The following is a 13581-nucleotide window of genomic DNA, read 5'->3' on the forward strand; positions in this document are numbered from 1 at the left end:
AAAGTCCACTATCATTATGTGCGAGAACAAGTTGCAGAAGGGACTCTGGTGGTATATCACATTCCAGCAACTCATCAACTTGCTGACATCTTTACCAAGTCCTTGCCGCTTCAAGTATTCAATGATCTTCGATACAAACTTGGTGTGGTCTCACCACCCACCTCAAGTTTGCAGGGGGATGTAAGCTTCAACACCTCAAACCTAGTCCAGCAACAAAGCAAGTTGGGCTTTGACAACAATAAGCCCATTGCAGTCTGCAATATGCATCTTGCTTTAGCTGCTAACGGTAACATTGAACAGTCCTTGTCGCCATGTGCTCAGTTCCGTATGACTAAAGCTCCAAAGACAGCTCACACTACAATACAAACTGTGAACCGCTTCTCTGCCCTTACATCACCGATCCTGTGCAACTGATGGTGACATTTTGGCAGAGATCTACCTACTCTTGTAACCCATTAGGTTTACATCGTTTTCACTATAAAAAGACAATGTAATGCAATCGTTATCAACAAGAATGAAGATACAGTTTGAGCCTCCCCTTCTCTGTATTATCTAAGGTTCTGCTCTTGCTTTCAAGTAAATCATATTTAACCTTAAATATGTTTCAGCACTATAACACAAAGATCCTAATACATGGGAACGCAAGAGGCATATGACTAATATCTTTGTCCATGTATGAAATGTTGTTATAACATATTTATTCCGGACGTGATCTCTTATTTTCAAGACTTTTGGTACATCAAAAGAAAACAAGAATTGAGGTTCAGTTCAGCGGCGAAAACGTAAAAAGTTACATCAAGAGAAACAAGAAAAGAATCACTTAAGAGATTAACAATTTGAAATACATTTTCCTCAAGATACAACAAACAAAGCTCCAGTATACAAAGAGTGATATGAAAACATTGTGAAAGAACATGTGATTGTGAATAAAAGAATGAATGGTGAACTGTCTGGACACAACGGGATTCTTCTGTCCTGCCAACGGTTGTCACAGACATACACCTGAAACATGAAAATGAAACTGGTCTTTTTTTTGTTGGATTTCATGTTTGAATCTCTAAGAAAGAAATCTACCTAAAGATAAAAGGTCAGATTTTGTCAAGAGTGGTTTAGAGGATCTCCATGCTGCTCTGTTTTCTCTAGTTGGTGGACTTGCAGAAGAAGCAAATACTGTTAAGCCAGCTCTTTTTCGGCTTAGTTCTTTGAGATGTCGTGTTTCTTGTCTCCACGAGATCATTCATGTACTGAACCACGGCCTGAGATAATAGCAAAGAGTATGAATCAATCATCCATGACTGACACAAACCACAAACTGCGGAATCTACAGACAAATATAACTGAGAGAAGAAAGAAGAACCTGTGCGCCCTTTTCGGTTATATCTCTTGGAAGCTCTTCAAGGGGGTTTTGCTGTGTGTTAAGAACCCGCAGCTGTGAAAGCGTTTTGAAAGAATATGGAAGGAAACGGATTTGGTTATTGCTCATATCAAGCTCTTCTAGCATCTCAAGGTTACCTATCAACCCTGGGAGTGATCTTAGGTTGGCAAAGTTGTTCCCAATGTTAAGCTTTACAAGTGTTTTGGCATAGCATAAGCTCTCTGGTACTGACTCAAGCTCGTTGAAACTCACATCTAGCTCTTTAAGGTTAGCCATGGAGGACATTGTCGTGGGTAGCTGCCGAATGTTGTTGTAACGAACGTTCAGAATCTCTAAGGTCGATAACTTCCCAACAGCTGCAGGAAGAGTTTTAAGTCTGTTGTAATCCGCACGGAGTTCTTTCAGGGAAGAACAACCAGAGATACTATGTGGAATCTCTTCGATGTTATTTGTTTCAACATCGAGCTTCGTTAGGCTCACAAGAGAACCAATAGATTCAGGGAGTGTGGAGAGGCTGTTAGAGCTCAAATCAAGTTCCTCGAGATGTATCAATCTACTAAATGCTGATGGAAGAGATGATAATTGGTTTCCGCTAAGATTCAGGTTGACTAAGTTTATCAAATCTCCTATAGACTCAGGGAGCTGACCAATTCTATTAGAATGCAAATCAAGCTTTGTCAAGGACAAAAGCCCTCCAATGGTTGTCGGTAGTACCATGATGCAATTCTCAGACAAATCTAGCCTAACCAGACTCGATAACTTGCCTAGAGAATCCGGAAGCCATTCAAGCTGATCCATCAACTTGTGCTGCAGATTTAGCTCCTGAGTAGCTTTCTTGGCCGATACTTCAATCAAACTTGCAAGCTTAATGAGACTCAACTTCTCCCCATCATGGCCTACACATATATAACAATTAGAGACAAAACAGACTCCATTAGAAAACATTCTAGAAATATGAATCTCAAGCTTTCTTCCAAAAATGTTAAAACATTTCAAGTCAAAACACATGTACATGGCCTACACATATGTAAATCTCCATTGGAAAAAAAAACGAATCATGAAAACGTTCAGATTTCTAATGAAAACACACCTGTGACGTTCTTAGCCTGAAGTGTTGGATCAAAAACCTGAGGCTTCCGAGGAGCTAACAACCCATCACTGTAAAACGAAGATGTGGCTTTCTTCAAAAACGTATCGTCACGCGTTAACATCTCCTTTGACTTGACAGGACTCTGATCAGAAGGAACAGAGCGAGGCACAGAGGTGGTGGTGGTGGTGGTGCCGTTAGGGGAAGCAATGCAATGCGAAGCTCTCTGAATCAAATCGTCGAAGACAACGTGTACAGATTCCAGATCGAGGATTTTGTTGGCTTCTCTTCTCTGTTCTACGCTCTGGAAACGAACGAGACATCTCCTCATCTCCTTCAACACGTCGAAAAGCTCCTTAGGAACACCAGAAGAAGAGGAGGAGGTCTGTTCGTCAATGGCGTCCAAGCGAATCCGATCCTCTTTGTCAACGTTTTGAATGAGAGAAGTAGCGGTCTCGACGTCTTCGATATCAGGTCTAGATGGAAGAGATCTGTGAATCCTCATGATCTCTTCCACAACCTTGTCCTTTGAATCCAAACGTTTCTCCATGGTTTGGTTTCTACAAAGAGATTTTGGTTTTTTATGAAGAAGAAACAGAGAGATTCCATAAGTCCATATCTCGTTTTCTCTTTCTCTTTCTTCTTCTTCGTCTTCGTTTTCTCATTCTTTCTTTCTTTCTTCGTCAGTTCGTTTTCTTCTTCTTTCCTTCGTCGTTGTCTCTCTCTGTCTCCAACTGCATTAAAATAATCAAATATTTAAATAATTCAAAAATTAAATAAGTTAATTAGTTTTTTAAGTTTAGTGATCACTGTGATTTCTATCTACTCGCGTCCTTGTCTGTTTAGGTTAATGATAATTTTGTTTAATGTTAAAAGGTGGATGTTTAAACAATATTTAAGTACTGACAATGACATGAACATGATGATATAATACTTGGACAAAGAAGATAACATGATCGTGATAATTAATAGGGACAGTTCGGATCAGGATTAGATAGTGAATTTTTAAATATCCTGATTTAAAAATTTAGTTGGATAGTCAGATCTAATTTTTATTATTTATAGTAATTGTTTTATTTAAAGTATTTTTTCATTAATATTAATAATTTCGAAATATATAATTGAGACTATTTAGGACAGTCGGATCAGGATTTAGATAGTGAATTTCAAATATCTAGAGATATAATAAATTTTGCATTATATTAATAATTTTTAAATTTATTGGGATTTCTTTTAAAATTTTGATAAAAGCAAATTTTAAGTGTTATTGTAATATCAATTTTTCTGAAACATATTAATAAAATTTTATTTTTATTATTACGTTAAACCATTTGATATGTATATTTTTATTATTGTTTTTATAGATTGGATATCTAGATTATTAGTTACAAGTCTAATATAATATGTTACTTTTCTTTGCATGACGATTCTTTTATATACTTAACTATTGTAAAGCGATCATGGAATTTGGAGTTCTCTCTCACACGATTGGCTGGCTGGCTAGTTAGACTATCTCCAACATTATTTCATGCTGATGTCTGACAATTCTAACTTTATTTTATTTCCAACTCTAAAACGTTTCAATTTTTTTTTATTCTATATTCACTGGTAGACCTAAGTGAAGATTAGGGGTATCAACTATCAAATGACCTCTCATTAAAGTTAAAAAATAATAAATGTAAATGTATTTTTGTTAAATTTTGGTTAAATAGTTAGGTGAAATATGATTTTGATCCTATTAAATTTAAAATTTTATATACTGTACCAACTATATGTAAAATATTAATAATATAACCCCGTAAGTTTTATTTTTGGATCTGCCACTAGCTATATTTAGCGTTTTTACATTTTCACTTTCTGAGTTAACAATTAGAAATAAATTAAAAATAGAGTATGATGATTTCAAAAAGTTAAAACATATCAAATCCAATTCCAACACTTCCATCATACACATATACTACGACCATTGTTCTGGCGGTATGAAGCCACCGGAGCCGGCTGAAAGATTCTCATTTTTTCTCTCAAGATATTGGAAATTATGAACATTTTTGTATTAAGGAAAGTTAACATTTTTTGTTACTTTTTATTGCAAAAAAATAGATGCTCCATCTTATATTGTAAAATAACTTGTAGGTCAAGTTATTAAATAACTCTAAACATGGTGTATAACATATAAAAACAATTCTATGACCGTTAATTTCTGATCAAGTACCAGTTAGTAAACGACAACTGTTTCATGTGAGCTTTCAAGTAACAAGAACAAAAGCAGCTAGCTAAGAGCCTAAGAGTGGTGTAATTGCATATGCTGTTGTTGAATCCTGTCGAGAGCATCCTCTGCCCCAGCTGCTTCAACATCAGACGACATTTCGTATTCTTCATCTTCTTGCTTATAGTATTTGATGTTAGAAGAATGACCAGTGGTCTTGGAACGGTGAAGAGTGGTTGCAAAGGAAGAGGAAGAGATGCTGAAACTCTCTGAAACACCAAGTGTCTTGCTCGGGAGCTTCCTCGATTTGCCTTTCTTCAGTTTTGTATCTTTATGCCACTTCTTCCATGCCTTTGCCATTTGCTCATCAAACACTGCTTTCTTCATGTGTGAACCCATCTGCTCCACACACCTTTCATCATTTATCTATTCTCTTTCCTTCAAGAGATCATCATTTGGATAAGAGTATCAATTTGAAACTAAGGTTTTACAAGTTACCTGAGTAATGAGGGCGTACAAAGGGAGAGTACTGTAGCTGCATAAGATCAAAGCTCCTAGGCTGCCACATACCATAGATACATCCTCACATTATTTAAACACTTTTCCTCTATAATACTAATCAGAAACATAATAAAGGTTATGAATAAGCTTTTTACCATAGAAAGAGTTTGATGATTACAAGATTAAAATCTTTATGGAAGCATGATTTTAATCCAAAAGAATACTGCAAATCCCAAATACGTATATTACTAAGTAAATAATATATACTCCAAAATGTTGAAATGAAGAGGAAACTCATTGTTTTTACCCATATCCAGAAGAAGTGTGTTATCTGGAAAGCATTCTGGAACAAAAAACAGAGGAGTTAGAATCTGCAAAACATGTTAGTTCAAGATGAAATCAAGAAGAAGATGCTTTCGTACTGTTATTACCTGAAACAAGGCGAAGTGGATAAGATGAAGTAGCAGTTGAGGACAATCGAACCAAAAGTATCGATCTGAGCCTTGTACTAGAGGCATCCCTTGAACTACTTCATGTGTCTCTACGATTTCTAGCGCCATTGTTGCCATAATCGCTTGAAGCTTTGTTCCAACAGATAGTATTATCTGCAACAAGAATTATTTTTAATCAACAAACTTCCAAGAACAAGAAGCTGTGTACTGTATATATATTAGAGAGATAGATTGTCTTACGAGCACGGGAGGTATTGATGCCCAAAACAATGTTCTCCAGCCTGAAAGTTGAATAGAAAGACCTCAGTATATGAATTGTATTTGAATTTAAAGATAGATGTGTAGCTCACCATTAACATTAAATAGCAAGAAGATCACAAATGATGCCCAAAGAACTGGACTGCAGAGCAAAAAAAATGTCAGAAACAGTAGGAAACACAGTTTCATATGGATTTTGATTGTGTTGTGACCTTATTCCAACTACCAACTTGAAATCTTCCTCGAGAGATCTTTTGATATATCTCTGGAAGTTGAACTTTCTTCCAGGGGCTAAATGGGCCTGAATGATCAGAACACTATTAGTAGCACATATCAAGATTGTGAGAGAAGGAAATGGAAGGATGCAAGAATATAAAAAACTCACAGAGATGAATCCATGACGGAGAGTCAAATAGTCGGTTCTTCCCACGGATACAAAGAACTGCCTTAAGAAGCATCCCTGTAACCAAAAAGAGCTCAGAATAATCAAATCAAGAACGTTTTTGATGCATTTTGGAAGAGATGAAGAAGGAGAGAAATGGTTTCTTTACGACGTAAAAGAAGAAAGGAATTGTTGTCCAGAAACTTATATGTTATCTCACAAAAGAAGTCTCATGAGTGAGCCTAAGTCTTGAATGATCTACACAACAAAAAGAAAAAAATGTGAGTCTGTAATATAGAATAAAACACTCAGGGCGCTCCAAAACAGAATCTGATGAACAAAAGTACCAATAGAAAACTCATAGTCATGAGATAATGTCTCTTGCTCCCACTTTTTCCATCCACGAATGTGCCACAAAAGCAATACCAAATGAAGCATTCATTCACTCAATATCAAACACAGTTTTGATCGATCTCGTACCTTGAGCCTGCTAAGCATCATGGTGATTAAACTATAGAGGATATGAGAGATGGCCAAGAAGAACAACAAGATGTGAAGTTGGTGCAAGCCTTTCAATGTTATGAGTGGGTCTGATCCTTGTTTACAATTCACAGATGTATCACCAGCAGCCGAAAGACGCGTGCTAAGAGATGGAGCAAGTTTCTGGAAAAGCTCTGTGTCTTCAGATGAACAAGGTAACATAGAGAGAGCAGCCTTTCGAGAAACGCAGATCCTGAGAATATATGTTTCTCCAAAAGTGAGTAATAAGGAAATGAATCCAAGGATCATCAGCTCTGTAGAATCAATCACCATTTTCTAAAACCAAACCAAATAGCTTTTAAGACAAGCAATGCTATATATATGTTTACTTACCGGCTTTGATTTTCTCTAAGGCTTCAAGGAGAGAGTTTTTATGCTTCTTCCATAGCCACTGATGAGAAGAAACAATCAAAGATGTTTTAGACAAATGAGTGGTTTGAACAAGAAGACTTGTAAGAAAAGGAAGAAGATTAAGAAAACAGACGTTGGCAAGTCTTTGAAGACCCTTTTCGAGGAGATGGGAAATGAGGATGAGAAAGGTGCACACGATAGCAACAGCCCAAGTGGGCGTCTGAGAGAGCTGTCTCCCGCCGGAGGGATCTCCTGTGGTGGCCGTAGCTCCGCCGTGGAACACCAGAAACCATAACAAAGATCTTTGACACTTGCTTTGTGTGATCATGAGTGAAGAGAAAGTTACGAAACAAATTAAAGAAGATACTAACGTAGAGAATCAAACTTTTAAGTTTTTGTGCTTCTTAATTACTAGTATGTTGTACAACGTAAGTTATATTAGTATATCGATAAAGAATTGGTTTTCATTTGACTATATTTATTGTGAAATTCATTTAAAACCACAAGTACCCTGATACAGTTATACTTAACTAATTCTGAAAATTACGTACATAAATAGTGTAACTAGCCATGCATGCATTCACAGTTTCACATGGTGTAGTATACTTGTGCCGTTGTGCGTTGACGAAAACATTAAGAAATAAAAGTGTAGTTCAGTTTTGTAACTCATCTCATTTAATCAGTGGAAATTACATTAGCAAATTCCAATTACGTACGTACTACAGTATTAAGACATTTTGACTACAAGTTTGCAAAAACACAAACGAGTGAAACCGCTAATCTATAATATGAAAAGACCACTAGTCAATTAGATACTTTTTAGAAAGTAATTTGAGAATACACACTTTTTAAATAAAATTTGAAGAATAGGCATTTTCTATATTTTGTGAGATAGAAGTTGTGAGATAGAGTGTAAGACAAAAATTAAACAAAAAGACCAATATATCTACATACTTTAAAAAGAGTTTTATGTGTGGTCCACAATTTTTTTGTAGTTGGACCTGAATTAATTAATAGGGGCCCACTAAAATTATGATTTGTGTATATTTGGCCCAACTGGATTTGGTGTACTAATCTAGGCAGTATACAATATCTTGGTATACTATATGCATATGGTGTACCATCTGAGTTTGGTGTACCGTTTGGGTGGTGTACCATTTAGGTCTAGTGTATCATCTGAGTCTAGTGTACCATTTGCATCTAGTATACCATTTGGGTCTAACGTACCATTTGAGTCTAGTGTATCATCTGTGTTTGGTGTACCATCTGGATCTGGTGTACCATTTGGATGGTGTACCATCCGCGTCTGGTGTACCATCTGAGTTTGGTGTACCATCTGGGTCTAGTGTACAATTTGCGTTTGGTGTACCATTTGGGTCTAGTGTACCCTCTGCATTTGGTATACCATTTGGGTCTAGTGTACGGTTTGGATTGTGTACCATTGAGTTTGGTGTATCATCTGCATCTGGTGTACCATTTGTGTCGGTGTACCATCTGGGTCTAGTATACTATTTGTGTCTGGTGTACCATCTGGGTTTGGTGTACCATATGATCATCTGAGTCTGGTACACCATCTGATTTGGTGTACCATATGTGTTTGGTGTACCATTTGGGTCTAGTGTACAATATGTGGTGTTGTATTGTGATTTTGATTGGTGTACATGCTAGTAACTCTACAATCTCGTAATCTATCTTAAAAAAATTGATTTTAAAAAGGAACATATCATCTCTAAAGTTTCAAATATAACACCATGATTTAAAATTAAACCTTAAACTATAAATTCTAAACCCTATTCTTCTCAATACTACACTTTAAATGTAAAGTAGAGAACCCAAACCTAAAAAAGAGAAAAAATTGTTTCCAAATTTAACATGATCTTTAAAATTTTCAAAAATAGCATCATGATTTAAAATTAAACTTTAAATTATAAATTTCAAATCATACCTCTCTTTCAAAATAATAATCTAAATTTAAAATAGAAAACTCAAAATTTAAAATATATATATATATATATATATTATCTCTAAAGTTTAAAAATTAAACTATAAACTATGACAGACATCAATTGTGACGCAATATTTCTAAACTTAATAATAATGAAAAACTAAACTTTATTACAATATTTTATATTCAAACAGAATATAATAATTTTCTATTTGAAAAATTAAGTTGATCATGCAATATTTCTAAAACATGGTGAGCCATGAAAGAAGATTATTTAGTTTTTAAGTTGTTTATTAATTTTTTTGACAAATTTTGGTATTCTTGTTGGTATAATGATTTCAAATTGATTTAACACTTTAATTTGTTATGAAAATCCTTATTTTTAAGAACATGAATTAAAATAAGATCTATGACTATTACTTAAAATGCTACAAAACTATGATATTGTACGAACTCAATACTTTAATATAAACTAGCTACAAGAAATATTGTGTTTATATGTAAATTTGTGGTACACGAACACCTAATGATAAATTTAAGTATATTTTGTAATAAAAAAAATATAAAAATTAACTGAAAAAATATAAAAATGTTAATTTTGTTGATGGCCAGCTTATCCTTCTCCACTCATCTTCAAGAAGTTTTACGATGTGATAAATCAAGCAGATCAAGAAAAGGAGAAGAAGAAGGTCGTTGATGAAGAAAAACAGAAGAAGAAGGTCTCTGATTGAAGAAACTACGATCCAAATTATGGAGGAGGCGAGGACAAGAAGAATTTTGCTTAAGTTTCGAGGGTTTTAGATTAAAGAATTATTTTAAAAGAATATATATACAATTTTAAAACATATTCAATTTTCTTATACATATGTAATTTATAATTAGAAAATATAAGAAAACAAAGAAGAAAAGAACAAATGCATAAAAAACGAAGAAAAATAAAAGTGAACAAAATGTAACATAAGTATTAAACAAAAACAGATAATTAAATTCTTACAATGATATCTTATTTGAGTTTTCAACCCAAATAAGATTATAAAACAAAACAAAGAAAATCTTTAGGATTTGAGATATGGTGCCATGGTGGAAGAGTATGTGGAATAGTTATTTATAAGATAAGAAGTGATGTAAGTTATATTTATAAAAAATTTAATTAGAAGAGTTATAATTATATTTTATAGTATGTTTCAATAAAAATGAATAGATAAAAAATAGTCAATGCATAATGTATGTAATTTCGGTTACAGATTAGTAATAAAGTATGGATTAATCTACATGATTAAATAGGTTGTATTTTTGGTTTAATTGAATATAAATATATTTTATTTTATTGTCAACAGTTGAAAATAAATATTATATTAAAAATAAAATGTTAAATGGACCAATGAAAAGAGAACACTCATTAATAGATACATATTTATATGTATGATTTGACAACTAATAGTAAAGTCGTTTTTCAATACAAGTTTTGGTTTCAGATTTTTTATAATAGTTTTCTATATGTTAACCTTATTTTTTGCACGTATTTTGCTTATTTCTTGCATTTGTGAGAGCAAGTGACCTAATTTATAATTCTTCTACTCTACAATTAATGTCAAATTGTAAATAAAAGTGTTTTAAGAGGACACAATGGTCATTACAAACTTACCATAAAATGGTATAAATTTTTTGGCTAATGATGCACATAGATCATAAAATGGTATAATTTTTTTGGCTAATGATACATAACTATAGGCTATAAATAAATGGAATTTTTTTAAAAAAACATGAATTATGCATTTTCGTTATAAAAGATACATGAATTTTACATTGGTAAAATATATGTCCAATTTGTGTTGACTATGTTTTTAAAGCATAAAGCTTCGTTGACTTTATCAAAATAGTCGTCTGGTTAAATTGACAAATGAAGTCATTTTGATCCAAAAAATAAATGCAATTTGTACGACTCAAACCTTTTACATTTAAATTAAAACCATAAAAAAGTACAGGTTATGTGTACTTTGACGTCATATAAAAAGCACTCTCACCTAGGGAACAAATCTTAAAAGGAATGGGTCGAAGCAGCGACAACTGCAAACAAACGCAAATAACAGAACTCTACTCAGATTGTCTTTGTAAGATCAATCCGATTTTTTATTGTTTTTTTTTCTTGATCATTCTTTATTGGTTTTAAAAATGACAAAGCAAATAATAAGGGGAGAGGAAGTGATCGAGCAACTTATAAATAGATGCTTCTCTAATCACTTTTACCCTCCTGAGATCCAATCTCTTGTAAGTAATGCTCTGCATCCAATGCCGCCATGCACCCTGCACCATTCATAAAGTTGTTTATTAAACTTGTTCTATCTTATCCATGAAACAAAAGGAAAGGAGATAAACATTTGAATGAGTCTGATGGAAACACACAATCACTCTAGAGTCTAGACCGCCAAGAACAATTTGATTTCAGCTTGAGTCAATTTAAGACCACACACCATGCCGTGTAAATAGCTAAATGTGTCGGCTTGTTATTGTAACATTTAGATAACAAATCTTATAACGATATCCTTGAAAACATTTTAGTTTCCCCTGCAGGCTATCAAGACCACTACTAGTCTTCTAAAGAGTATTAAGATTGGAAACGCAGATAGCCTTCAACCGAAAACAAAGGCACAACACAAGACCACTAATGCAAGCACAAATAGTGAATAATACACATAATGGTATTATTAAGCAATAAGCACATATCACTTGACTTCCAGGCTCTCAAGACACCTAATAAGAACAATTAATGACTAGTACTAGTTTTCTACAGAGAATGAGAATGAACGCAGATAGTCTAAAACCGCAAACACATGATCAATATGAACTTAAAGTTTCCTTCGCAACCCAAGACCACTCTTCAGCAAACACAAATCCAAAAGCAGGCGTCGACGACTATGTGAAGTGAATCAAACGATATACAAAGCAAACTGCTTTGAGAAATGAAAGGAGTTCTTCATTTAATGACTTTCAAAAACCTGACTCCTCTTGAACAGATCAATCAAACAATAATCATAAACATTTAAACAATTGTTCACATAACGAGATACCTAACTACTCTTATAACATGATCCTATAAGGCATCAAGTAATATTATCAGATACTCTGATAGATTCCAGTCATGGTTTCAAAGAGTCAACTCATTTTGCCGAAATGTGAAAAAAAAAAAAAAAAAAAGTTAGAGAACGAACCAGTTCCTGCAGCAGTGATGGCCTGTCTATACTTCTTGTCTTGAACATCTCCAGCAGCGAATACACCAACGACGCTCGTCTTTGTGGTACCAGGCTTGGTCACAACATAACCATCTTCATCAAGCTCAAGCTGGCCATCCAAAAACTTGGTCGCTGGCTCATGACCAATAGCAAAGAATAATCCAGACACCTTAAGATCTGAAACCTCTCCACTAACAACGTTCTTCACCTTCAACCCTCCAAGAACACGTCCGTTTTCATCTCCATAGGCTTCCACCACAGCAGAGTTCCAAATGACTTCAATCTTAGGGTTAGACAAAGCTCTCTGCTGCATAATCTTAGACGCCCTAAATGTATCCCTTCTATGGATAATATAAACCTTAGATCCATACTTAGTGAGGAAATTAGCTTCCTCCATAGCCGAATCACCACCACCAATAACCACAAGAGGCTTATTCCTAAAAATCGGAGCAGCTCCGTCGCAAACAGCACAAGCGGAGATGCCACGGTTCCAGAAACCACCATCGCCTTCACCAGATCCAGTGAAGCAAAGACGTTTCGCTACAGCTCCAGTCGAAATGATCACAGCGTCAGCGAGAACAGTTCTCGAATCGGTGATTACCTTAAACGGCTTCGACGAGAAATCAACTTTGTTAACCGTCTCAGTGAAGATCTCAGTACCGAACCTCTCCGATTGCTTCCTGAATTTCTCGACGATCTCGGCACCGAGGATACCTTCAGGGAACCCAGGGAAGTTCTCGACGTCGGTGGTTGTAGTTAACTGACCTCCGGGAGCGATGTCGTTAGCCATCCATCCTTCGAAGAGAAGAGGCTTAAGCTCTGCCCTAGCTGCATAGATCGCCGCCGTGTGTGCTGCTGGACCACTTCCGACGATGCAAACCTTGGTTTTGAGAGTTCCCATTTCGGCGGCGGCGGCGGAGGAGGAGGAAGGAGAAGAAGACGCGGTGGCGAAAGACGGAGGGGTTGAGAGGGCAGATCCAAGTAAGAAACCTCCTCCTACGCTGCTTAATAAAGACTTTATTATGAATCTTGACTGGCTCATTGAGATCCAACACATGTTCAAATCGTTTTGAATAATATAGACCACTTTATTTGAATTAAATTACGATGCAAATTTTTTATAATATTTTTATGAATTGAACCCCATATCTCAATCTTATTATTGGACTATTATCTTATTAAGTTACTAACTCACTCGATAGTGACACATGTCAATTTAAAAAATTACTAATTTATAAAATTGTGACAAATATC

General features: G+C 34.9%; 2 protein-coding genes and 1 pseudogene across 2 annotated transcripts; all 3 read right to left on the reverse strand.

Annotated features, from left to right (window-relative positions):
* Positions 1 to 696: 696 nt before the first annotated feature.
* On the reverse strand, positions 697 to 3236 carry LOC104790947 (plant intracellular Ras-group-related LRR protein 5). Its single transcript, XM_010516746.2, has 4 exons — positions 2466 to 3236; positions 1358 to 2271; positions 1075 to 1256; positions 697 to 1002 (listed from the first exon to the last, which is right to left on the reverse strand). The coding sequence occupies exons 1-3, from the start codon at positions 3010 to 3012 to the stop codon at positions 1140 to 1142; spliced, it is 1578 nt and encodes a 525-aa protein (XP_010515048.2). The 5' UTR covers positions 3013 to 3236; the 3' UTR covers positions 697 to 1002; positions 1075 to 1139.
* A 1507-nt stretch (positions 3237 to 4743) lies between these two features.
* On the reverse strand, positions 4744 to 7480 carry LOC104790963 (MLO-like protein 7; annotated as a pseudogene).
* A 3550-nt stretch (positions 7481 to 11030) lies between these two features.
* On the reverse strand, positions 11031 to 13474 carry LOC104790971 (thioredoxin reductase 2). The gene is made up of 2 exons (XM_010516774.3): positions 12307 to 13474; positions 11031 to 11401 (listed from the first exon to the last, which is right to left on the reverse strand). The coding sequence occupies exons 1-2, from the start codon at positions 13382 to 13384 to the stop codon at positions 11331 to 11333; spliced, it is 1149 nt and encodes a 382-aa protein (XP_010515076.3). The 5' UTR covers positions 13385 to 13474; the 3' UTR covers positions 11031 to 11330.
* Between the last annotated feature and the right edge of the window lie 107 nt (positions 13475 to 13581).

Source organism: Camelina sativa, chromosome 1 (assembly GCF_030686135.1).
Source record: "Camelina sativa cultivar CO46 ecotype springtype chromosome 1, ASM3068613v1".
Taxonomy (NCBI): Eukaryota; Viridiplantae; Streptophyta; class Magnoliopsida; order Brassicales; family Brassicaceae; genus Camelina; species Camelina sativa.